General features: G+C 45.4%; 1 protein-coding gene across 2 annotated transcripts in view; it reads right to left on the reverse strand.

Moving 5' to 3' along the window:
- The window catches only part of UBE4B (ubiquitination factor E4B), a 92,326-nt gene that overhangs the window by 24,188 nt on the left and 41,097 nt on the right, over positions 1 to 27,041 (reverse strand). For both annotated transcript variants that reach the window (XM_040430783.1, XM_040430792.1), the window contains 17 exons: positions 9,764 to 9,878; positions 9,572 to 9,655; positions 9,204 to 9,260; positions 8,888 to 9,004; positions 8,616 to 8,714; positions 6,040 to 6,153; positions 5,752 to 5,950; positions 5,416 to 5,554; positions 4,651 to 4,750; positions 4,314 to 4,441; positions 4,080 to 4,178; positions 3,677 to 3,912; positions 2,922 to 3,048; positions 1,216 to 1,360; positions 858 to 992; positions 574 to 765; positions 194 to 368 (listed from right to left, as the gene is read on the reverse strand). In XM_040430783.1, coding sequence (XP_040286717.1) covers positions 194 to 368; positions 574 to 765; positions 858 to 992; positions 1,216 to 1,360; positions 2,922 to 3,048; positions 3,677 to 3,912; positions 4,080 to 4,178; positions 4,314 to 4,441; positions 4,651 to 4,750; positions 5,416 to 5,554; positions 5,752 to 5,950; positions 6,040 to 6,153; positions 8,616 to 8,714; positions 8,888 to 9,004; positions 9,204 to 9,260; positions 9,572 to 9,655; positions 9,764 to 9,878 — 2,261 coding nt within the window. The remainder of the gene's footprint in view (positions 1 to 193; positions 369 to 573; positions 766 to 857; positions 993 to 1,215; positions 1,361 to 2,921; positions 3,049 to 3,676; positions 3,913 to 4,079; positions 4,179 to 4,313; positions 4,442 to 4,650; positions 4,751 to 5,415; positions 5,555 to 5,751; positions 5,951 to 6,039; positions 6,154 to 8,615; positions 8,715 to 8,887; positions 9,005 to 9,203; positions 9,261 to 9,571; positions 9,656 to 9,763; positions 9,879 to 27,041) is intronic.

Consider the following 27,041-nt stretch of genomic DNA (forward strand, 5'->3'; position numbering starts at 1 on the left):
AGCTGCTGGAGGAGGGGGCTTAACAGTTTTCACTTAGTGTCACGCCTCCTAGGAAGCTGAGCTATACCCAAGGTCTCCTGTGTCCCCCAAGGAAATGGGCGAAGAAATTTATTATTACATGCCAGCCACTGAACCATTCATAAGAGGGTACGGCAGAAAACACAGAGAGAGGAAAGGCCAAGGATTAATATACCTCTGAACTCATCTGGAGCATCACTATAATCGATTTCCGCCCGAGCATTCCGTGCCACAATCTCCTCCACCTTCTCCGCCAACAGCTTGAACTTCTCAATGGCAATTGTAGATTTAATTCCAGCCTTTTTCATTTTGGATATCACCTCTTCAAACAGATCTTTGCTGTAGGATCTCTGGGGAAAGAGCACAATGGTCATTGTCGTTTAATTCTATGACCTAGTTTATAGTCACTTACATTGATATGTATACGTTAAATGACGGCAGGAGGTTAAATATAAATACATTATTGAGTGCCCCTTTACTAAAACAACGTCCCTAATGGCCAAAGTAAAAATTCATATGTATGATCACCACAGTTCAGTTAGGCGGTACACTGACCTGGTCATCTGCTATGGCCTTTGCAAATCGAGCACAGTCTAAATGCAGGTAGATATCAGTGAGCTGATCCAGAAGTTTCTTTGGTTCAAATCCGTACTTCTCTGGGTTTTCTACCTTCAGGTCTCGACACTTCGGTCCGCATAACTGCTGCAAGTTAAAATTTAGCATGGCAGCTAACCGGGGTCCAAGCTCCTGCAGGAGAAGGAAGCAGAAAATAAATCAGAAAGGAAGAACAGTAAAAATAAAGAAAACCGTGAACAGAAGGCTAGAGGCACAACACTCACAGGTCTCAAGAAAGGTTTCTGCACTTGTTTGGTAAGAATGTGGAACATGTCAACCGTCTCAGTGGCTAAAGCAAGATAGGAACGGGAGACACGTTCGTCTTGAGTCAGCTGGGACTGACGGCTTTGCTGCTGATCCTGAAAAGAAAATACCAGTTACAAACCTGTGCAATTGTATGATAATTGGTTGTAACAACTTATGAAAATGAAATGACAGGTCACTACGAAGCATGAGCAGATGATACCTGAACTAGAAATGGAGGTGACTTACCATAACTAAAATGTGCCTCACCCATCTCTGACAGCCACGTGACAGATCCACCTTACATATGATATTAGGGAATTGCATGCTAAGACTAACCCGAGGCAGCTGATCCCAGTGTTCTTTGTTCCTCATCTCTTCTTGCATTTCATGAATTCGCTTCAGGGACTCCAAGCTCTCATCCAGCAGGAAGGTGGTGTCATTAATCAGCATGTTTATGTAGCGTACAAACTGCTTCCCCGAGCTACAAATACAAGGGCAAAACAGAAACTGTAAATCGAAAGCATCACATCTAAATGGGTCATGGCACAACAGGAAAAATGAGATATTATAGATACATGCATATAAAAATACATAGACATTTTGTTTTACATAACATAAAAGCAGTGCAAACACTCGGTTTTGTTGTCAAGTTTTTCACCTTTAAATTTTTCTAGTAATTAAAGGGAATTCCATTATTACTAGTAACACCAGGATAATTGTGTGAATGACAGCCACTAAACTTTGCATCCAATCTCCACAGTTTCCTATTACTAACACATAACTATATGCATTGTCATAAAGGCTGATTAAAATGGTTTTCCAAGACTTTAATACTGATGACCTATGCTCTGGATAGATCATCAGTATCTAATCGGTGGGGGGAGGGTGAAAACCAGGACCCCTGCCGATCAGCTGATTGAGAAGGCACCGGCGCTCCTGTGAGGGCTGCGGCCTTCTCCCTGCTTACGGAGTACAGAGCCGTACATTGCATAGCGCCTGTGCTTGTATCATAGCTCAGCCTCATTCAATTCTATGAGGCAAAGCTCTGCGTAGGCCATGTGACCGATGAATGTGTCGTCACTGGCCTAGGAAAAGCTTAGAGAAAGCTGTGGCGCTTACAGGAGTGCCAGTGCCTTCTCAAACAGTTAATCGGTGGGGGTTCTGTGTCATCAGTATTAAAGTCTAGGAAAACCTCTTTAAGCATCTTGAAAAATTTATTGGGATGTTAAAGTGGTCCTACAGAGTTACAAAAAAACTGCAGCCCCCCCCCAAAAAAAATGAAAAAAAACAGCACCTCACCTGTACCATCAGTTGTTTGCAGAATTGCCAGGCCCAACCCATGGATAGGAGCATACTCTTGTATGCTAGTACATTATGCTCTGTGCCACTATGACACAGACTGCTGTTAGAGTACCACTTAGTGTGCCTTAACAGCAGGGTTAGTGATCCTTTCTAGGTCCCCAAAGCTGATTGTACAGGAGTAGTAGTCACCCGATCAAAGCATGGAGTCCCCTTTGAACATGCCATGGTCTGTTTACCATAGAAATTAAAGAGTTAAATGGACCGGGTTGGATGCACTCATTAAGGGGTTAATAAGGTACATAAAACGTGTATATCTAGAACAAATACAGTTAAAAGGAAAAAAAAAAGTGGCAGGAGATACTGACTTAAAGGGGTAGCTCCATTTAAATAAGCATCTTGTGCCCACTTACCACAGGCTGGTCATCGGTAGTCAATTCTTATGCTCAGTAAAGACTACAGCTGAACTAAAATCAATGGATGACACTGCAGAGTCTTCTGTCTTGACCCCCTTTAACAAAGAGTATCCATAACAAGCTCAGTGATTCAGCGTGCGTCATGCTAATCAATTCTTCTCCAGCAGTGTGTCCTGGCCAATGAGCAACTTCTCTGTAAGAGCGTCTTCTGCTCTCAGCAAGTGGATGCCAGAATCACTTTATCGTGGGCTGTTTGGTTATTTTCCATAAAAAGACAACTCATACAATTTAAGCCAATGTTTGTGGTTTATGTACTGAGCCACTCACTTGAATTCTTCCATAAAAGTGCCATGATGAGCTGGATTTTGCCAGAGGCTTTTGAAGATGGTGCTTATGTGGTAGCGTATGGTGAACTTATCGTAAAACTCGCTGGTAGCGCCGGTGTGTTCGACATCTACAGAGAGAAGCAGAGACTTTCACTCGACTGAGGAACAAGCCAAAGAGCGTGCAGTTCATGAAACACAGCGTCGCTTCGGAAAAACATGCCAGTTCCCTGGAGCTGCAGATGAGCTGGAGGCCGTGAGAGAACCAGAGAAAATCTGATTTTGCAAGTCAGCTTAGCAGAACTAATTTAAGGAATCACTCTTGCAAAAGACATGAAAGAACGGTCTGAATAAACATAAGGTCATAGCTTGCAAGGCACATGCATTTCTCACATTCCTGCCCATTAGCTACTGGGGGAACAGCTTGGAGGTCATTTATTCATCATGTTCTCTGTTAGATTTAAAAAGCTTTTTACTTATTAAAGTCTTTGTCATACGGTGTCATAGGACATGCGCTCACATCATCTACTCTTAACCTATACTTTGCTCTGCTGTTCAATGGGGATGTCTTTAAAAGAATAATGCCTGTGCAAATCAACAGGATACAATGTTATCACATAGAGCCATCTATTCAGTTCACTGTACCCCACTGTCTTATTGCACTGAAACAGTTCATAACTGGGTGCAATCCAAAAACAAGTGGAAACAACTGGGGACTACACACCGGTTGAAGTCTAGATGTGCTACACTGTCACTTACCTGTGTAAAACTTCATGAGGGAGGGCACAAGAAGTTTGGTTGACAAAGGGTGACCTTCGATCATCTCGAAAAATTTCTGAGTCCGATGCTGGATAGCTGGATTAGTTACAAACATAACCTCCACCAGCTTGGCCACAAGGTACGGGTTTCTGATATAATTCTGGTTGCATAGCAGCACCACCAGGAACGTTGCAACATCCTGTGTAGAGGACTCAAAAAGAACCTGAGGAGCATATCTGGAGAAAACCCAAGAAATGAGCAAAGCCACCAGCATGATGTTAAAAAAAAAAAATATATAAAAAAAAATAATGTAACAAGAACCACATGTATAGACAACAGGCATTCATAGAACTAGTACACAAACAGTATCCAAAAGGGAACCCTTGGCAAATTGTTGACTTACTGCACAATAAAAAATAAAAATTCGGCTACATCTTCTACATAAAACTCAGGCAGTGCAGCAAATATCTTGGGAATGTCTGGGCTTAAAGGCAGCGTTATACTGAAAGAGAGAAAAATAACAGACAGAATTAAGTTAAGAACATGCAATGCAAGATTAAATGTTCAGAAATCTAAACATCATGATGCAACAATGGATGCAATTCCCACCAGTCGCTGCTTCCAATGTAAAACTGACCTTGGGTAAGCAGGATCCACCAAATGTAATAAAAGCTGTATAACCATTCCATAGAAACTGAGGCATCTTCTGAGAAAGTTTTCATCCAGTAAACCAGCGTCAGCACAGGCCTTACAACGTACCAGTTTCTGCAGTATGAACAAAAGAAAGAATCTATTAGCTATCAGTGCACTGAATTAATTGCGGATGATACAGACACACAATAATAATGTGCAATGTAAATGCTTATAACAACTCACATAAAGACCACCAATGCAAAGAGGTGAACCATGAACACCATTCTCTCAAACAGAGCTTTCTGTGCAATACAAAATACTCTGCAAAGAAGTGAACGAACCTTCAGCTGGGTTTTGCAACGTTTCAGCATCTCTCTGTGTCTAGCAGCAAGCGGTGAATCTTTCCACTGACTCTCATTGTTCTTCAGCTCTTCCACCGTCCTAGCATTGGTTAAAAAGAAAGGCAGGAATAAGAAGATGTTTGCAGAAAATGTATGAACCATGAATATGTCAATACATCATAATCCAGACTGCATCCATAATACTCTACTACTGTCACTCCATATTTACAGCGTAATGCTCTTGTATTTCCATACAAGACCATTTACCGCCCATAGGCTCCCATGTTTGAAAAATAAAAATACTATACTGTGGGATATACATTTTTCCCTGCATTCCTCTGTACGCAATAGTGCAGCAGACAGAGAGTGTACCAATCTATACCATTTCAACAAAAGGTGAGAAAAAGACAGACACTCTTCTGGCCTCCACTGTGTGAATGGGGACTTACGGGTGCGTTTCAAGCATGTACCAAGAGATGTCACAGCCCATAACGCAAACAGTTTAAAAACTGTACAATCCACTCTGAGGTAGAGGTAAATGAAGATAATCCCACTTCAGAGGCTAGTGAGATCAAATGTAGTAAAGTGTCAGCTGCATTTAAATAATTAGGATGCAATGGCTAATAGAGTGGATGATTTATCTTTATCTTCTTTTATTTTATTTATTTTTAAAAGGGTAAAACCCTGTTCAAATTACAAAAATAAACAAAACAAAAAAAAACACAAAAAAAAACACATATACATCTACACAGTAGAACTGCTTACCTGTTCAGTTCCCGGATGGCCCTTAATCGACGTATATAACGGCGGCAGCTAGGCAGGATGGCGAGATGATGAGCGTGCAAGGTCAGAAAGAAGCACTCTGTAGGAAACTTGGGCTCCGAAAATGAAGAAGGATCTTGACCTACAAAAGTTGATTTTAAAAAAACAAAACAAAAAAAATACAATCAGAGTACATATGCAATCCACTCTCCTCTGATAATTAACTGTTGTAGCCATCTTTAGAGTGTTAAACTGTTTCATTCATTAATCTACAAATATCTATGGTTCCAGTATGATAGGAAACATAAGAACGGCAACCTAATAGGATGTGACACCTACTTAGTTCTGTCATCCAGCTGGTAACTTCCTCCATTGTGGCTTTGATACGGGTCTCATCACTGGGCAGTGATATACGACATTTTGAATGGAAAATATACATCGGGTCCACAGTTTCCAGCTTAATCTTGGTGCTGAGCTGCTGTAGCACCCACAGGAAATTCAGCATGAATCCATCAGTAGACACCAGCCTGTCATCTGTCTGTGTTGTACAAAAAAAAAAAAAAAAAAAATCAGAACTAAGAACACTGCCTTGTCCTATAAGGAAGGAAATCGTGGAAAGAACTGTACCTGCATCTGAGCCTTTTTCATATTGCGATTAACTATAGCAGCCATGTAATTCAGAGCAGATTCCCTGGTCTCACCATTCAGCAACACGCTGTGTAAAATCTTGAACAACTCTTGCTAGAAACAGGAAAAAAATAAGATATGAAATAAGAATATGAAATATTAATGTGACCTATTATATGTTGAGACTGAACAGGAAAATAGATCACTAAAAGAACCGCGTATCCCATTAGTTAAATACCATCCTTGGACTCAAAAGATAAGAGCAGTGGTCAATAAACACTGGCATGTTATTTCTAGATCATATCAGTGGAATTCTAACAGCCACCTATGATGTGTTATAAAAGAGCTGATAATATCAAGGCCAGAATTGTCAGGGCTGACATTGGTAGTAATAAGACTGAATTGAGGCAGAGTGTACTTTCCTCTCCCAAACAAGGAACATTTCCATGTTTAAACTGTGTAAATTGCTCGAGTGTGATAAAAAGGCACACGTTTTACCCATCCACATTCAGATGAAAGTATACCAGTACGGGGCATGTTCACATGTATTCTATATACTCAAATGTCCCTGCGGTTTATTGTACGTAGGTGAAACCTCTATGAGAATGAAAGACAGGCTGAGCAAACACAAGTCCACCATAAGGAAGGAAGGGTAATTTATTACTGCCTATACCACATCATTTCCATCAGCAGAAACACACTATAGCACAATTACGTTTCCAAATCATCGAAGGTGTCCCATTACCTCGCCGGTGGGGCGATAGAAATAAGTTGTTACTTAAAAGGGAGGCTTACTGGATCCATTGGTAACAAACAATGGAGCCAAGAGGCCTCAACCGTGATTACAACGTGTATGGTTTCCTATGAACTAAGTCTCTAACACTATTTTATTTGTTTTTCTTTTAGCGGAATTGAAATATGGTACAATTGTGAATTCTAACATACATCATATGGACTTTATCTTTACGACATGTGTTGTAGGTGTGCCCCTTTTATTTTTATGTGTATTTTTTTCATGTATTTTTTTCACTTGGGGGCGGTGTTTTCATACTGACATCAGTTCCCTTGTATTTGGGCGGTTTATTTAAATGGGTAACTACTGGTATGTGACAAATAAATCAAGCATCTAAAAAGCTACTTCGTATGAATGCCAGTCCTTTCTATGTTGCTATTATACTAATGTCTCAAAATTTTACTTACAGAGGAACGGCGCCCTCATGTGGTCAAATTGTTCAACCTGAACACTACATTCTAGAGGACTTGTCACCATGAAATGCAATCAGTAGCAGCATGTCATAGGGCAGGAGAAGCTGAGCAGATCGTTATGTAGTTCTGGGGGAAAAGATTCAGCAAAACTGAATCCGAGTTCAGCTGTACAAAGGGGATGTTTTATCTGTGCTTGATAGCAATCCCTGTATAAATGTGTATACATAGATAGCTGTCAGTCACTGGTAGGAGGGCCCCCAAGTACAACTGCGCTCAGAAAAATCAAAGACTTAAAGGGGTTGTGCCACTAATATAAATGTAACCTGCCCAAATGATATCGCTGTTACATTACTCTCCCCCCCAAATACTACTATTTATCAAAACTGCCTTTTGCTAAAGTTGGTAGCCTACCACTGGGCCCTGTGGCAAATCTGTTTAGACATTCAATTGCTATAGGTTACTTCCTGCATTGGAGGCTTGTATTGGTAGGAACAAGGGGTGTGGTTAGTGTCACATGATCTGCTGATGTCAAAACACATCTCACTGCCCTAAGGCATGATGGGACAGCAGACACGTGGCAAACCAGGAAGTACGATTGAAGCATGGGGGATAAGAAAAAACTGCAAACGATGTGAAAAAAACACTGCTGAAGGAGGAATGGGAGCTAGAGTAGTTAATGGAAATAAAGTAGTTTATGGCAAAACCCCTTTAAATGTATAGATTACAAGTTTCGCTTTTCCCATAGAACAATATATCTGCTCAGCTCCGTCTGCTCTATAATATGCTGCCTGCAGATTGCACTGCATTTCGTGGTGACAGGTCCTCTTTTAAGAGGACCTGCCTGCTTTCCTGATATGGTCTGTTTAAGTAAATCCTTGCATTCCACACATAATAATGATTTTGAAGCATCTTTTCATATAACTCTCCATTGTACCCAAACTTATGGATAACTGACAACTGGGAATTACAAGGTGGGTCTCTTTCCCCGATACCGTCCAATTAGTGCTGCTAGCATCAGAATATGTAGGGACACAAGGCAGAGTTCTAAGAAAGGATGCTCCGCCCAGAATAGTTTTTTCATGGGAAGACAAGTATTTACCAAGACAGACCGGTCAGGAAAGGTGACCGGTCCGCTTTCAGAAGTCACATCCCATATGATAGGCTTGATACCAGGCCAGTTTCTCTGAAATAAGAGGCTGTCTAAGTAAGACAACCCCTTCATATGCTAGGAAGGAGAAGAAAAAAAATAAAAATAATAATAATAATAATAATAAAAAACTATAACTACTTTACAAAAACACAAAAAAACTTCACACACTGTTGAGATGTACTAGTATGAACATAATACTCTACCAGCGTACAGTACTCACCCGTGCTGACTCCAAGTAATGCTGAAGAGACTGACTGACGACTCGGGTGTTTTCTAGAGTAATCGTAGGACCAGAGAAGTATTTCTCAACAACTTTATTCTGTAGCGGGATAGAGAAAGTCATCACAATGATATAATGAAGGTGGAAAATCGTATGTGATCTGCCACATCGAGGGGTAACGTACTCCTGATCATTCGTACATTAATAAACATTTGAGGGACTTCAGCGAAGGTGCAAAATGTAAATCTCACAGCAAAGCAAAAAAAACTTACATCATCCTCGGCAAAGACAGAAAGGCTGAAGAAAGAACCAAGATAAGACAGGCGCTGCAGCTCTCGGCCAGTCGCAGGGCTCAGAGGCTTGGGTAACCAAAGGGGCAGGGAGGCCATCTTAAATGCAAAGGGGTGTATTAAGGCATATCATCTCATCTATACTCATAGTGATTCTTAAATGTGGAAGTCACTGCTTACAATCTATGAAAGGTTCCACTGTTTTTAATTTTGTCAGCTATTACATATCTGAGAGGCTCCAAAACTCACTAAAATACTAAAGAAAATGGGTAAAATGAGCGTTACAGTAATTACTTACCAAGCAGCAGACAGGGTGAGTCTTTCCAAACTTAATCTCACACAGTTCACCTAAAGCCTGCAGAGAGGACAAGTAAACACATCACTGAACGCCACGAACTACAATTACCAATATTCACTGTCCAGCACCCCTAGTAACAGCGGCTACAGGGCAAATGGTGCACCCACTGGTGGCAATGCCATTTTTCCTGGTGCATGCTTCCTATGGATGCAGACACACAGTTGAAAACAATGATGAGAGAGCTGGAGACAACCCCCCCCCCCCCCCAAGTAAATGCACATGGTCTTTCCAGTTCGGTAATGGTGAAGTGATCTGTGCCACCATTATTCCTGGGTAAGAATGTACCTGGGCTTGCGCAGAGTCCTTACCATCAGTGGGTATTTGAAGTTGTCACTATCCAAAGAACAATCTTTAGCTGCCAGAGCCAATCCTTGCAGAACAGGAATGAAGATCTATGCACACAAGAAAAAAAATAAAAAGATTTATGGTATCTTTGTTTCTAGAGTTTCACCAGACTGATCTACAAAACTGAGGGATAAAGTACTCCTCACTTATTTTACCTGTTTGAACACCTCCTCGTCCTGGTATGTCGTCCTTACAAGTTCTTGGATGAAGCCATATGGCAAGTTCCTACAGAGCATATATGGCACCAGGAGAGACTGCTGCTGTACAAACCTGAAACAGAAATAGCATTACAGGATATTTTGTAATTGCAGGCCAACTGTTAAAATGCAACATTTAAATTGTTTTTGCGACAATGCATCTATGCTCAACAGATTTTGAACGTACAACTTCTTTAAGGTCGATATGCAACATTTAAATCGCTAAAATTGCTACATTTTGCACCTTTTAACCCGAATACAAGTTGATAAATGAGGCGTAATATACGCCAGTTTGGTAGCCCCACCCACTTTGAAAAACACTTTTCTAGCATGTTTCATTCTTTTGGGCAATAAATAAGGAGAATATCGTTGACATATCTGGCGCAAATCAAAACGCCATTATTTTTGCCGTATTTTACACCATAATTCTGGCACAACATGATTAGTACATTTCCCCCACTCTTCCCATTAGGGAATAAAAAGACACTGTCCTGAGTGGAATACCAATTAAACACCCATACACCTTTTTACAGTGGTCACTAAGGGGCGTTAAGCTGGGCCACCACTTTTTCAGGACGACCTGGTTTAAGCGCTCACAGGCAAACCCCCCCCCATGCATCGGGGCGAGGGGATCCGGCTTTCACATGATAGCCGTGGTCCTGTTCTAACAGCCTAGACCGGCAGGAGTGACGACCTGGGCTGTTTAGTGCTTTACATGCCATGGGCAATGGCGCCCACCGCATGTAAAGCACTGAGAGAGGGAGCAGACTCCCTCCATCTCCCCGCGAATGCGATCCAGGGGTGCCGTTGCGTGAAAATGCTGGCTGGGGTCTGATGTAGGCCCCAAGCCTGTCTTGAATAGTTTCCACCAGGCTGTGCCTCTCTGGCGCAGCCTGCTGGTCAATGTCAGTAAACCACTGACTTTAAAATGCAATGCACTATAGAGTGCATTGTATTTTAACCCTTTCTACCCCCGAGCCAGTTTTCACCTTCCTGCCCAGGACATTTTTTGCAAATCTGACATATGTCACTTTATGTGGTAATAACTTTGGAACACTTATTTACCCAAGTCATTCTGAGATTGTTTTCTCATGACACATTGTACTTCATGATAGTCATAAATTTGAGTCAATATATTTCACCTTTATTTATGAAAAAATCCCAAACTTAACAAAAATTTTGAAAAATTTGCAATTTTAAAAATTTAAAATTTCTCTGCTTTTAAAACAGAAAGTAATAAGTCATAAAATACTTATTACTTAACTTTCCCATATGTCTACTTTATGTTGGCATCATTTTGTAAATGTAATTTAATTTTTTTAGAACGTTAGAAGGCTTAAAACTTTAGAAGCAATTCTTAACATTTTTCCGAAAATTTCCAAAACCCACTTTTTAAGGACCAGTTCAGGTCTGAAGTCACTTTGTGGGGCTTACATAGTGAAAACCCCCATAAATGACCCCATTGTAGAAACTATACCCCTCAAGTTACTCAAAATTGATTTTACAAACTTTGTTAACCCTTTGGGTGTTCTACAAGAATTAAAGGAAAAGGGAGATGACATTTCTAAATTTCACTTTGTTGGGAGATTTCTTTTTTTTTTTTTTTTTTTTTTTAAACTGTCTTTATTAACAGATATGGAAATACAACATAATTATACACTTGTGTTGTCAAATACAAAGTATACATGGAAGGTCCAAGACCTTAATCGTCCAAATTGCATGATACATGAAACAGAGTAATAATAATACAGTAACTGTTTTAAGTGTTATACATTTATGTGCTATAAACAGGGATTCCCTTATCCCTTAGGAATATTGTCGTATGGTGATCCCAATTATCATCACTCATTATACCTAACAGGCAGACCTCGGGAGTACAAGGCACCCGAACCGGCAGTAGTGAGGAGAGAAAATCCGTCACCTCCCTCCAGAATGTGGCTATCGGGTTGCAGCTCCAGATCATGTACCAGAAGTCCACCTCCTGTTCCCCACACCTTGGACATGCTGTAGATGCCACCCTATCCATTCTGTACATCCTAGTTGGTGTTAGATATGATTGAATAATGATATAAAAGTTGAATTATTTTATTATTTATTGCGGGTGATACTTGTAAATGCGATTCCAATAAATCTGTTATAGATTCATTTGTAAGTGTGGGTATCCTCCTTTTTCATTTGTCAATTACAGGGAGGGGTTCTGCACTAATCTTTGCTTGAACTAAATGCAAATAAATTGCCGATACTAATCCTTTGGGGGCCCTGGGTCCTATAAGTGGATATTTGGATACTCTGATGCTGTTGTGTGGAAATTTGTTCTGTACTGCAGCCCTAAGTTGTAGGTACAAGAATAAGTGGGTACATGGTATATCATATTTTAGAGTCAAGGCTGTCTGGTCCTCCTGAACCAATGAGAGGATTACTCGGTTAAGGCGAGTGGCTAAAATTCTTGTTAGGATTTTATAATCCACATTCAGCAGTGCTATGGGTCAATAGGATCCGAAGTCCAGAGGATCTTTGTCGGGTTTGAGTAGAAGTATTACTGTGGCTTCCCTAAATGATTCCGGTAGGTGTCCTGTCTACAAAGCCGAGTTAAGTGGTAGCAGTTGGGGAGCTAACACCTCCGAATACCTAGCATAAAATTCTTTGGGGAGCCCATCTGGGCCTGGAGATTTCCCATTGTTGAGATCTGCTATAGCTTGCAGTACCTCCTTCAAGCATATAGGTTGATCTAATTGGGTCCTTTGAGATGTAGCGAGTTTGGGGAAGGAAATATCTTCTAGATATGTGGCTATCTCCGTTTCGGAAACAGTTTTATTGGATCTGTATAAGTCACGATAGAAGTGTGTGAAGGCATGAACAACAATGTTTTCTTGGGTTCTAAGTTCTTGTCCCGTGTGGTCTCTAATTGCTAAAATAGCTGTAGATGGCAAATCATGTCGGATCAACTGGGTTAGTAGCTTAGCTGATTGATTTCCTGTCTGCTTTACCTTTAAGTATTGTTAGATATTGTCGTCCCGCCTGCAGCCATTCATTTCTGTTGGCGTCAGTCGGGTGACTAATATATGTTGTTCCAGTGTGGTGCACCGAGACTCCAGCTCCAGCTCAGATTTTTTAGTATCTCTTTTAATGTAGGAAATATTAGAATGCAGTGCCCCATGCAGAAATGCTTTTAGAGTGTCCCACACCAGTCCAATATAAGTTTCACTTTCGTTCGTTTTAATGAACTCCTGTATATGATCTGATATCCCATCCGATGAGCCCATGAGGCTCAGCCAGAATTGGTGTATGTTCAGTCTATACATGACTGAGGGGACACTGCGAATCAGTGTGCCAAGTATTGGCGAGTGATCTGAGATTCCCCGGGGCAAGTATATTATGGACCTTAAGTGTAACAGTGTATACTCTAGACCTGGGATATCTAGACCTCCAGAGATCGAACCACCTAAACTCTGTTAAGAATCTGCTGAGCTGTTAGGGGTTCCCTATATTAGGTAGGCTTGCAACATCATTAAAAGCGATCCAGCGAGGAATCTAACATCATATTCAAGTCTCCCATGCATTTTGGCATGTAGATACGCAGCTGCAAAGGTGACCGCTAGATGTAAAATCTGCATGGATCCGGGGGGAGGATTATAAACGCCTAGTAAAACATAATGTACATTGTCGATAAGAGCGTGTACAAAGACACATCTGCCTTCCGTATCAGTAGCTAGTTCTTTTGCCTCCCATATTAGCTGTTTATGTACTAATAACAGAGAGTAGTGGATGCATGGAATAGCCTTCCTGCAGAAGTGGTAGCTGCAAATACAGTGAAGGAGTTTAAGCATGCATGGATAGGCATAAGGCTATCCTTCATATAAGATAGGGCCAGGGGCAATCCATTGTACTCAGTATATTGGGCAGACTAGATGGGCCAAATGGTTCTTATCTGCCGACACATTCTATGTTTCTAATAGGGACACCCCCCTTGAGGAGAAGGAGTGATAGGAGTGTGCGGACCACTGTACCCAAGGTTTCTTTAGCCCCAGAGATGTATTAGATGTAAGGTGTGTCTCTTGAAGACACAGTATATGTGGGCTGGCATTTCTGATAAAAGTATGCACCATTGACCTTTTTTGTGTAGTGTCTAATTCCCTGACATTCCAGAAAATTTTCAACTCAGCCATGGAATCCTGGGCCTTTAGGTAATCTCAGGAGTTGAGCATACTGGAATGGCTATGGTAATTCTGAGCAGGTTTGTTTGGTTAACCATAAAAATGCTAACAGTAGCAACTAGACGAAGAAAACTAAGTCTCAACAACGTAATATTTGTAGTTTAGGCGTTATGTCTGGTGTAGCTGCCCACATTCCAAACTCTGGGCCAGTAAATGCGGGATACCCGTCTTTGGTGATGGTTTGACAGAGGCATGCCGGCTACAGCAACTGCCATAAATTTCCATAAACTTCTATCTAAGCAGAGAATTATAGTGAATGGGGCCCTAAATACTTAAATGAAACCTATATAGGCCTAGACCAGAAGCTATACATAAGAATGTTTGACGCATATCAACTTAGCCTAGCCAGTCCACTGGCATCATCCGGTGGCCCTTCTGAAGATGGTTTCAGGAACTTCATCGTCTTGGTGATCTTCTCCATAGGGCTAGCCACTCATTGCCTTCTCCAGGAGAAGTAAAGAAGATTGCTCGATCCCAGTCTATTATTCTTAGTTTCACTGGGTAACCCATTGAGTAGGGTACGTTGGCCTCTCTCAGACGCTGCTTGACGTCCATGATGGTGGCAAGCTGTTTCCGCAGTTCTATGGAAAAAATCTGGGCAGATGGAGACTTTGGCGTTGTCGTATTTGATTTCCTGTCGTCTTCTGGCTAGAGTCAAGATCTTATCTCTATCTTTGCAATTGAGAAACCTTGCGAGTATGGGTCGAGGTGGGAGGTCTTGCTGGTACTCTATGAGCTCTTTCCACCGCAGAGAAGTTTGCATCCGGGAAAAGTTATTTTATCCAGTTCTCTATGAACCCGTCCGGTGCACGACCCTCTGCTTTTTCGGGTAAACCGATAATTCTTATGTTGTTTCTACGGAGCCTATTTTCCAAGTCGTCTGCTTTTTGTCTCCAGAGATCTGCTTTAGTGTTGAGCTCAGACAAGGACCTGGGAACATTGGCAGTGGCATCCACTATTTGGGATAAACAGTTGTGTTCAAAATAATAGCAGTGTGTTTAAAAAAGTGAATAAAGCTCAAAATCCTTCTAATAGCTTTTATTTCCATACACACAAATTCATTGGGAACACTACACATTCTATTCCAAATCAAAACATGAAGAAAAATATATCAAATTTGTGTTGTTCCTCTAAAAAAAAAAAATTAAGTGAATATTAGACTGTTCAAAAAAATTGCAGTGTTTGTATTCTTCTTTACAAACTCAAACATTCCCTATATAAACTGAAAAATGTTTGAAGATTTTGCTTTCCTTTGAATCACTTAACTAATATTTAGTTGTATGACCACTGTTTGAGAACTGCTGTAAATCTGTGTTCCATGGAGTCAACCAACTTCTGGCCCCCGTGAGCAGGTATTCCAGCCCAGGATGATTGGACTACATTCCACAGTTCTTCTCGATTTCTTGGTTTTGCCTCAGAAATGGCTTTTTTGATGTCGCCCCACAAGTTTTCTATTGGATTAAGATCCGGGGATTAGGTTGACCAATCAATAACGTCAATCTTGTTGGTCTGGAACCAGGATGTTGCATGTTTACTGGTGTGTTTGGGGTCGTTGTCTTGTTGGAACACCCATTTCAATGGCATTTCCTCTTCAGCATAAGGCAGCATGACCTCTTCAAGTATTCTGATGTATTCAAACTGATCCATGATCCCTGGTATGCGATAAATAGGCCCAACACCGTAATATGAGAAACATCCCCATATCATGATGCTTGCGCCACCATGCTTCCCTGTCTTCACAGTGTACTGTGGCTTGAATTCAGTGTTTCGGGGTCATCTGACAAACATTCTCCGGCCACTAGACCCAAAAAGAACAATCTTTACTTTCATCAGTCCAAAAAATGTCGCTTTAGGCCAGTCAATGTGCTCTTTGACAAATTGTTACCTCTTGGCAGATGTCTTTTTTTCAACAGTAGGACTTTGCGGGGACTTCTTGCATATAGCTTGGCTTCACATAGGAGTCTTCTAATTGTAACAGTACTCACAGGTAACTTTAGACCTTTGATCTTACTGGAGCTGATTGTTGACTGAGTCCTTGCAATTTTGGCTATTCTTATATCCATTTGAATGGTAGTTTTTCACTTTCTTCCACGTCTTTCAGGTTTTGGTTGCCATTTTAAAAGCATTTGCGATCATTTCACCTGAGCAGCCTATCATTATCTGCACTTCATTATATGTTTTCCCCTCTCCAATCAACTTTTTAATCAAGGTACACTGTTCTTCTGAACAATGTCTGGAACGACCCATTTTCCTCAAAATTTCTGAGAGAAATGCACTGTAACCAGCATGTACAACATTTGCTGCCTTCCTTCCTTAACCGCCTCCGGACCGCCTAACGCAGGATCGCGTTCCGGAGGCGGCAGTCCTGCGCACAGTCACGCATATATGCGTCATCTCGCGAGACGCGAGATTTCCTGTGAACGAGTGCACAGGATCGGAAGGTAAGCGAGTGGATCTCCAGCCTGCCAGCGGCGATCGTTCGCTGGCAGGCTGGAGATGCGATTTTTTTAACCCCTAACAGGTATATTAGACGCTGTTTTGATAACAGCGTCTAATATACCTGCTACCTGGTCCTCTGGTGGTCCCTTTTGCTTGGATCGACCACCAGAGGACACAGGCAGCTCAGTAATAAGTAGCACCAAACACCACTACACTACACCCCCCCCTGTCACTTATTAACCCCTGATCACCCCATATAGACTCCCTGATCACCCCCCTGTCATTGATCACCCCCTTGTAAGGCTCCATTCAGACGTCCGTATGTTTTTTACGGATCCACTGATACATGGATCGGATCTGCAAAACACATACAGACGTCTGACTGGAGCCTTACAGGGGGGTGATCACCCCATATAGACTCCCTGATCACCCCCCTGTCATTGATCACCCCTCTGTAAGGCTCCATTCAGACGTCCGTATGTTTTTTACGGATCCACGGATACATGGATCGGATCCGCAAAACACGTACGGACATCTGAATGGAGCCTTACAGGGGGGTGATCAATGACAGGGGGGTGATCACCCCATATAGACTCCCTGATCACCTCCCTGTCATTGATCACCCCCCTGTAAGGCTCCATTCAGACATTTTTTTGGCACAAGTTAGCGGAAATATTTTATTTTTATTTTTTTCTTACAAAGTCTCATATTCCACTAACTTGTGTCAAAAAATAAAATCTCACATGAACTCCCCATACCCCTCACGGAATCCAAATGCGTAAAAATTTTTATGGGGTGATCACCCCCCTGTCATTGATCACCCCCCTGTAAGGCTCCATTCAGACGTCCGTACGTGTTTTGCGGATCCGATCTATGTATCCGTGGATCCGTAAAAAACATACGGACGTCTGAATGGAGCCTTACAGGGGGGTGATCAATGACAGGGGGGTGATCACCCCATATAGACTCCCTGATCACCCCCCTGTCATTGATCACCCCCCTGTAAGGCTCCATTCAGACATTTTTTTGGCCCAAGTTAGCGGAAATTTTTATTTTATTTTTTTTCTTACAAAGTCTCATTCCACTAACTTGTGTCAAAAAATAAAATCTCACATGAACTCACCATACCCCTCACAGAATCCAAATGCGTAAAAATTTTTAGACATTTATATTCCAGACTTCTTCTCACTCTTTAGGGCCCCTAAAATGCCAGGGCAGTATAAATACCCCACATGTGATCCAATTTCGGAAAGTAGACACCCCAAGGTATTCGCTGAGGGGCATATTGAGTCCATGAAAGATTGAAATTTTTTGTCCCAAGTTAGCGGAAAGGGAGACTTTGTGAGAAAAAAAAAAATAAAAAAATAAATTTCCGCTAACTTGTGGCAAAAAAAATAAAAATTCTATGAACTCGCCATGCCCCTCATTGAATACCTTGGGGTGTCTTCTTTCCAAAATGGGGTCACATGTGGGGTATTTATACTGCCCTGGCATTTTAGGGGCCCTAAAGCGTGAGAAGAAGTCTGGGATCCAAATGTCTAAAAATGCCCTCCTAAAAAGGAATGTGGGCCCCTTTGCGCATCTAGGCTGCAAAAAAGTGTCACACATCTGGTATCGCCGGACTCAGGAGAAGTTGGGGAATGTGTTTTGGGGTGTCATTTTACATATACCCATGCTGGGTGAGAGAAATATCTCGGTCAAATGCCAACTTTGTATTCCGTGAGGGGCATGGCGAGTTCCTAGAATTTTTTATTTTTTGTCACAAGTTAGCGGAAAATGATGATTTATTTATATATATTTTTTTTCTTACAAAGTCTCATATTCCACTAACTTGGGACAAAAAAATAAAAACTTCCATGAACTCACTATGCCCATCACGAAATACCCTGTGGTGTCTTCTTTCCAAAATGGGGTCACTTGTGGGGTAGTTATACTGCCCTGGCATTCTAGGGGCCCTAATGTGTGGTAAGTAGTTTGAAATCAAAATGTGTAAAAAATGACCTGTGAAATCCTAAAGGTGCTCTTTGGAATGTGGGCCCCTTTGCCCACCTAGGCTGCAAAAAAGTGTCACACATGTGGTATTGCCGTACTCAGGAGAAGTTGGGCAATGTGTTTTGGGGTGTCATTTTACATATACCCATGCTGGGTGAGAGAAATATCTCTGTAAAATGACAACTTTGTATAAAAAAAAAAAAAATGGGAAAAATTGTCTTTTACAGAGATATTTATCTCAATTTCGATTAATAACAAAAAAAGTTAAAATGTCAGCAGCAATGAAATACCACCAAATGAAAGCTCTATTAGTGAGAAGAAAAGGAGGTAAAATTCAATTGGGTGGTAAGTTGTATGACCGCGCAATAAACCGTGAAGTTAGTGTAGTGCAGAATTGTAAAAAGTGGTCTGGTCATTAAGGGGGTTTAAGCAGGTCATTAAGGGGGTTTGCAGCACTTTGTGCTTTTCGTGGCCCCATTATTCTGTAGCTGCTTTTTAGTCCCCGTTTCAGGATTGTAACGTCCATACAGTAGTAAGTACTGGCAATATTCTCCCCTTATACCTCACAGGGTTCTGGAGTCTCCTCTGCGCCTGGGTGCTGTGCTGTTCGGGAGCTCCCTCCTCCTCCCATGTGCTGGTCAGTGGTTGGCAATATGGCCGACTGGCTGGAAAGTCGGCGGGTGCACTATATCTCCTGCGCCCTGTTCGCCCCGCCCCTTCCTCTCTCTGCCAGCTTCGGCTCTTCTCCCTATTCCTTTTACCTCAATCAAGGCGACACAGTGGCGAGCATGTTTCTTGCTGGGGATCTATCCCAGCGCACATGCGGCTGGCGTTCGCGCCGATCCCACCACATTTCTGCAGGGTGAGTCGGGCGGTCTCTGCTGTGGCTCACTCTCTGTCAGCTAGTGTCAGGGCACTTTCAGGGGGTCCTCTGCCTTGATAGATGCAGGTGCAGTGCTCCAGACTAAAAAAAATACCTAGTAGCCATTGGCTCCTGAACTGAAAAATTTAGGAGCCAAATCAAATTTTTAGTCGCCAAATCGAAAGCGAATCTAAATTTTGGTATCGTGACAACGATACGCCGATCAGATCGGCGTAGGGTTGTTTCGATACCAAAATTTTGATTCGCTTTCGTCACCATAAATACAGCGCAAAAAAAATAAAAAAACACCAGAAAAAACCCGCGTTCATTTTGCATTTTATGAAACGTTCGGCCCATAATAGAACAGTCCTATCCTATTTTTTGGGGTGACTAAAAAATGGCGAATGCTCACCGCATAGGAGATATTTTTTAATAATTTAATAGTTTGGACTTTTCGGACGCAGCGCTATGTAATTAGGTTTATTTATTTATTGTTTATATATTTTATATGTCAAATTGGGAAAGGGGGGATTTAAACTTAATATTTTAGGGTACTTCCACACTTGCGTTTTTCTTTTCCGGCATAGAGTTCCGTCCTAGGGGCTCTATACCGGAAAAGAACTGATCAGTTTTATCCTAATGCATTCAGAATGGAGAGCAATCTGTTCAGGATGCATCAGGATGTCTTCAGTTCAGTCATTTTGACTGATCAGGCAAAAGATAAAACCGCAGCATGCTACGGTTTTATCTCCGGCGAAAAAAAACTGAAGATTTGCCTGAATGCCGGATCCAGCATTTTTCCCCATAGGAATGTATTAGTGCCGGATCTGGCATTCAAAATACCGGAATGCACCCGAACTGAATCCGGACCCATTCACTTCTATGGGGCTGTGCACATGAGCGGTGATTTTCATGCATCACTTGTGTGTTGCGTGAAAATCGCAGCATGCTCTATATTGTGCATTTTTCACGCAACGCAGGCCCCATAGAAGTTAATGGGGCTGCGTGAAAATCGCAAGCATCCACAAGTAAGTGCGGATGCGGTGCGATTTTCACGCATCGTTGCTAAGATGAAAGTCTATTCACAGTATTATTTTCCCTTATAACATGGTTATAAGGGAAAATAATAGCATTCTTTAATACAGAATACTAAGTAGAAGGTCAATATAATAAACATTATATACACCCCAGTATAATAAATAGTGGCGCAGTGCGCCCCCCCCCCAGTATAATAAACATTGGTGGCGCAGTGTGCCCCCCCCAACACCCCAGTATAATAAACATTGGTGGCACAGTGCGCCCCCCCCCCCCAGTATAATAAACATTGGTGGCGCAGCTACGCGATCAATTGGAGGAGGTGAGTTAATTATTTTTTTATTTTTTAACCCTCATTGGCACTGCCCACTGCGCCACCAATGTTTATTATACTGGGGGGGCACACTGTGCCACCAATGAAGATAACTGAGCTGTTAATACAAATACAGGAGGCGGGTGCCGGAATCAAATAGCGGCACCCAACCTTTGTGACAGGGAGCTGCGATCAGCGGCAGTTAACTCTTCAGGTACCGCTCCCTGTCATAGAGGTCGGGTGCCGGCTATTTGATTCCGGCACCCGCCTCCTGTATTTGTATTAACAGCTCAGTTATCTTCATTGGCGGCGCAGTGGCCACAGCCACTCCCCTCCGCCTGTCTCTCTTCTTATTGGCGGCGGCAGCAGCACAGGGGGAGGGAGAGACTCCTCCACTGCGCTGCTGAGAAGAACATCGGCAGCGGGGCAGAGAACTATCAGCTCCTGTGCCCGCCGCTGTATTGAGCAGAGCTGCGGCAGCGGGTCTAGTAGCAAATGGCGACAAGACTAAAAAGTCTTGTCGCCATTTGTGAATTCTAAGTCGCATTGGCGACCATTTTGGTCGCCATCTGGAGCCTTGAGGTGGTGATCAGGATTTATTCCGCAGTGGTGTGCCGACCACAGAGCACTGCTCAGCTACGTCTAACCATCTTGGCTGCTGGCCACGCCCCCAGATTTTCCATTTTAATAAAAAAATTTAAACACATCGAGGGTTAACAGCCAAACAAAACTCAATATTTATTACCCCGATTCTGCGATTTACAGAAACACCCCACATGTGGTTGTAAACTGATGTAAGGGCAGACGGCAGGGTGCAGAAGAAAAGGAGCGCCATATGGATTTTGGAAGGCAAATTTTGCTGGACTGGTTTTTAGATGCCATATCCCATTTTACGCCCCTCTGATGCACCCTTGCAGTAGAAACTCCCAAAAAGTGAGCGCATTTTGGAAACTAGGGGATAAAGGTGCCAGTTTTATTGGTACTATTTTGAGGTACATATGATTTTTAATTGCTCTATATTACGTTTTTTGTGAGGCAAGGTAAACAAAAAAAGGAGACTTTTGTATTACTTACCAGTAAAGTCTCTTTCTCGCTCTTCCTTGGGGGACACAGGAAACCATGGGTATAGCTCTGCTCCCTAGGAGGCGTGACACTAAGTGAAAGCTGTAAGCCCCTCCTCCATCAGCTATACCCTTCAGCCTGGAGAAGAGACTGCCAGTTGCGTGTCCAAGTAGTGAAAGATAACCACCAACCGGAAAAAAGAACCGTCAAGCCCCAACGGGGGCAACCAAGCCGGAACCACAACTGTAAACCCAAATGAAGGGCGGGTGCTGTGTCCCCCAAGGAAGAGCGAGAAAGAGACTTTACTGGTAAGTAATACAAAAGTCTCCTTTTCTCGCCCATATTCCTTGGGGGACACAGGAAACCATGGGACGTTCCAGAGCAGTCCCAGAAGGGAGGGACCAGAACAAACTAGACCAACACCAGAGGCATCAATCAACTGCCGCCTGCAACACCAGACGGCCTAAAGCAGCGTCAGCCGACGCATGAGTATGCACCCTGTAGAACTTGGTGAAGGTGTGCAAGGAGGACCAAGTGGCCGCCTTGCAAATCTGCTCCGTAGAAGCCCGATTTCTCTGAGCCCAGGAAGCCCCGACCGCTCTAGTGGAATGAGCGGTAACACCGAGGGGCGGAACCTTGCCCTTGGCGAGATAAGCCTCAGTAACAGCCATCTTGACAAAACAGGCGATAGCAACTTTGGATGCCGCCAACCCTCTGCGCGACCCCTCCGGAACCACAAAGAGCGAGTCAGTACGCCTGAAAGAGCTGGTTACCTCCAGGTAAACCTTGAGCGCCCTGACAACGTCCAGGCGATGAAGCTCCCTCTCCCTAGGGTGGGAAGGGGAAGGACACAAAGAGGGGAGAACGATGTCCTCGTTCAGATGAAAGGCGGAGACCACCTTAGGAAGGAAGGAAGGGACCGGACGAAGAACTACCTTGTCCTGGTGGAACACTAGGAAAGGTTCCAGACAGGAGAGTGCAGCCAATTCGGACACCCTCCGAAGAGAGGTGACGGCTACAAGGAAAAAAACCTTGCAGGACAGAAATCGCAAGGAAACCGTCCGCAGAGGCTCGAAAGGAGAAGCCTGGAGCGCTGAGAGAACCAGGTTCAGGTCCCAGGGCGGTACCGGAGGCCGGTACGGGGGAACCGCGTGAGCCACGCCCTGAAGGAAGGTCTTGACAGGACCAAGGGGGGCCAGTGGGCGCTGAAACAAAATGGACAGCGCAGACACCTGACCCTTCAAAGAACTAAGACCCAGACCTTGGGCAAGTCCGCTCTGCAGGAAGGACAAAACGGTGGGGAGAGAAAAGCGGAGCGGAGGAATCCCCAGATCGGCACAGAACCCCAAATAGGTCCTCCAGGTCCTATAATAGATCCTAGAAGAGGACGGCTTGCGGGCACGGATCATGGTGCGGACGACGTCCGCCGAAAAACCCCTACGTGTCAGGACGGTGGTCTCAACAACCACGCCGTCAAACGTAGGGACCTTAAACGCGGGTGGAAGATCGGTCCCTGAGAGAGAAGATCTTCCCTGGCGGGCAGCGGCCAGGGCGCGTCTGCCAGGAGCAGCATGAGGTCGGCATACCAAGACCGGCGGGGCCAGTCCGGAGCGACCAGAATCACCGAGACGCCTTCCGCCGCGATCTTCCGAAGGACCTTAGGCAGGAGTGGGATGGGAGGGAATATGTATGGACGCGCGAAGCCTCGCCAAGGAAGAACGAGGGCGTCGGCTCCGCAAGCTTCCGGATCCCTGGCCCTGGACAGATAGGCGGGGACCTTGTGATTGAACTTGGAGGCCATGAGGTCCACGTCCGGTATGCCCCAACGAAGGCAAATGGCCTCGAATACCTCCGGGTGAAGAGACCACTCGCCGGGGTCGACAGTGGTGCGACTGAGGAAGTCCGCCGCCCAATTGTCCACCCCTGGAATAAAAATTGCCGATAGGGCCGGGACGTGGGCTTCCGCCCAACGGAGAATGCTGGAGACCTCCCTCATTGCAGCAGCGCTGCGAGTGCCCCCCTGGTGGTTTATGTACGCCACAGCCGTGGCGTTGTCCGATTGTACACGAACTGGATGACCCTTCAACAGATGAGTCCAGTGTCGTAGAGACAAAAGGGCCGCTCTCAGCTCCAGGACATTGATCGAGAGTTTGGACTCCAATGGAGACCAAATGCCCTGGACGGATCGGGGAGGAAACACGCCTCCCCAGCCCAAGAGACTGGCATCGGTTGTAACCACCAACCAGTTGAGTGGCAGAAAAGACCTGCCCAGAAGAGGGGACTGTAACCACCAGCGGAGAGATGACCTCACTGGAGGCGATAGATGGAAGGGATGATCCAGAGACTGCGGCGATTTGTCCCAGGAGGAGAGGATCGCCCGTTGGAGAGGGCGGGAGTGAAACTGCGCAAACGGGATCGCCTCGAAGCAGGCAACCATCTGCCCCAAGACCCGCATGCAGAAGCGGAAGGACGGTCGACGGTGGAGAAGGAGACCCCGAACCGCCCCACGGAGGATCAGACGTTTTTCCGAGGGAAGACGTACTTCCGCCGCTCCCGTGTCTAAAAGCATTCCCAGGAAGACCAGTTGTCTGGAGGGGGGAAGGGAGGACTTGGGGAAGTTGATGACCCAACCGAACCTCGTCAGAGTCTCTAGAGTGAGATCCACGCTGGCAACCGCTTGAGAAAGGGACGGAGCCTTGATGAGGATATCGTCCAAGTACGGTAGCAGAAAAACACCCCTGGAACGGAGTAAGGCCAAAACCGGGGCCAGGACCTTGGTGAACACCCGGGGGGCTGTTGCCAGCCCAAAGGGAAGGGCGACAAACTGGAAGTGGAGGTCCCCCACGGCGAATCGGAGGAAGCGATGGTGACACCGGGCTACCGGAACCTGGAGGTAGGCATCCTGTATATCGATGGAAGACATGAAATCTCCCTGCTCCAGGGAAGCCACCGCGGAACGGAGGGACTCCATCCGAAACCGTCGAAGGAGGAGAAAACGGTTGAGCTTTTTGAGGTCCAAAATGGGCCGCACGGAACCTCCCTTCTTGGGAACTACAAAGAGGTTCGAGTAGAACCCTTGGAACCTTTCCTCTAGAGGAACGGGGGTAATCACCCCCCTGTCCAGTAAGGCTTGAACGGCCGCGGAGAACGCAACCGCGCGTTTCGGGTCCCGTGGCGGGCGGGAGCGAAAGAACCGATCTGGAGGGAAGGATGCAAATTCGATTTTGTATCCGGAGCACACAATTTCGAGGGCCCAGGCGTCGGAGACGTGAGCCAACCAGACGTCCCTGAAAAGGAGGAGCCGGCCCCCCACCCGGGTGGGTGGGGGCGCGCCTTCAGGCAGAGGATTGCTTTGCTGCGGGTGTGCGGGCAGCCTGCGGCTTGCGCCAGGAGGGCTGCGCCCGAAAAAACGGCTTCCTATGCTTGTCCTGGGGAGGAGCCGAAGCGGCAGCTGTGGTGGGAGCCCCAGAGGCCCTGCGGGAGGCCCGAAAACGAGACGCACCAGGGCGTCCGCGGGGGGCGCCCCTGGCTTGGGGTTGAGGAAGATGGGTGCTTTTACCACCCGTGGCCTCCGAAATAAGTTCGTCTAGGCGGACCCCGAAAAGGCGGGAACCCGCAAACGGTAGCCCCGCCAAGGAACGTTTGGAGGCAGCGTCCGCTTTCCAAACCTTCAGCCAGAGCTCCCTCCTGACGGAAACTGCCAGGGCGGAGGAGCGTGCAATAAGGGCTCCCGCATCAAGGGAGGCCTCACAAACAAAATTCCCGGCCCGAACAATAAGCTGGGCCAAGGAACGCAGGTCCTGGATGGGGACGTCCGAGTCCAACTCCTGTTCCAGCTGCGCACCCCAAGCAGAGATTGCTTTCCCTGCCCAAGCAGAGGCAAAAACCGGTCTGAGAGCAGAACCGGAGGCAGCAAAAATGCCCTTAGAAAGGGTCTCCATGCGACGGTCCTCCGCTGACTGAAGAGAGGACCCGTCGGGAACAGGGATGGCCGTGTTCTTTGACAGCCGGGCCACAGGGGGGTCCACCTTGGGTGGGGAAGACCATGTGGCCACGACATCGGCTGGAAAAGGATAACAAATGTCCAGCTTCTTGGGGTTGACAAAACGGGCGTCCGGGCGAGCCCAAGCCTTAGACACCACAGAGGAGAAATCAGAGTGGATTGGAAAGACTTTTGAGACCTGCCTGGGTCTGATAAATGAGACGCTAGCTGCGTCCGAGCTAGGGGGATCATCCTGCACCTTAAAGGTGTCACGAATATCAGAGATGAGTTGACCCATCGCTGAGGCTAGCTTGGACGGCAGGGCCGAGTCCATTTCCAAATCTGAAACCGCCAATTCACCTTCAGAGAGTGAATCCTTTGGAGAGGAGAGGCTCGTCTGGGTGCGCACGCGTGGCGGGGAGAGGGAGGCATCCGAGGAGGAGGCTCGCTCTACTCTAATACGCTTCTGAGAGTGCCTAGCTCGGGAGGGGTCACTAAAAGAGAGTGAACCCGCTGCAGCGGCAGAAGCAGTGGACCCGGAGGGCGCGACAATCAGAGAGGCGTCCTGCGGGGTAGGTGGCCTGTCTATTAGGCGGCCCACGACATGAGTGAGGCTTTCCACGGCCTGGGACAGGGATCTAGCCCAGTCAGGCGGGTCAGAGGCAGCAGGGAGCGACACAGCGGGCGACTGAGGCTGCGGTGGAGCTCGGCATGCAGTACAGTGCGGATCAGACTGCCCCCGGGGAAAGGGTTCCCTACAAGCAGTACAGGCATGGTACCAAGGCTTGGCGGCTGTAGAAGGGTCTGACATGGTGGAACAAAGATGTTGCACTTAAAGTGGGAGACCCCAAGGAAAGGAACGGGGATAACACCCAAGCGACAGTACTGTGGCACGGAGGGGGTTAAAAGTCCTACCAGACCCGGATGATGCAAGCGGCAGCGGTAAGGGGAACAGACTGAGCAGGCTGTGGAGGAGAGGCAGCAGCACCGGCTTCGGATCGCACTGCAGAGAGGATTCCACGCAGCACTGTGCGATGAACCCGGAAGTAGCGGAGCGCATGTAGGAAGCTCCGCCCCCTCTCTGCCGCTCTGAAGCAGAGCCGCGCGCGCGCGGCAAAATGATTTTAACCCCCAAGGATGATGAAGTGCCGGCCTGAAATGGCGCCGTTCACGCCAAGAAAGCGGCCCCCTCCGCGCCTGGATGTGGCAGACGGCTTGCTTTTTTCCTGCAGCCGTCCCCTGAAGGCAGCGTCCCTGCCAAGGACTTGCCCAGATAAACTCCCCTGCCCGGTAACGGTCCCGATATATGCCCGGGGGGGGGGGAGGGGTGGGCGCAC

The sequence above is a fragment of the Bufo bufo genome, chromosome 1 (genome assembly GCF_905171765.1).
Source record: "Bufo bufo chromosome 1, aBufBuf1.1, whole genome shotgun sequence".
NCBI classification, from domain to species: domain Eukaryota; kingdom Metazoa; phylum Chordata; class Amphibia; order Anura; family Bufonidae; genus Bufo; species Bufo bufo.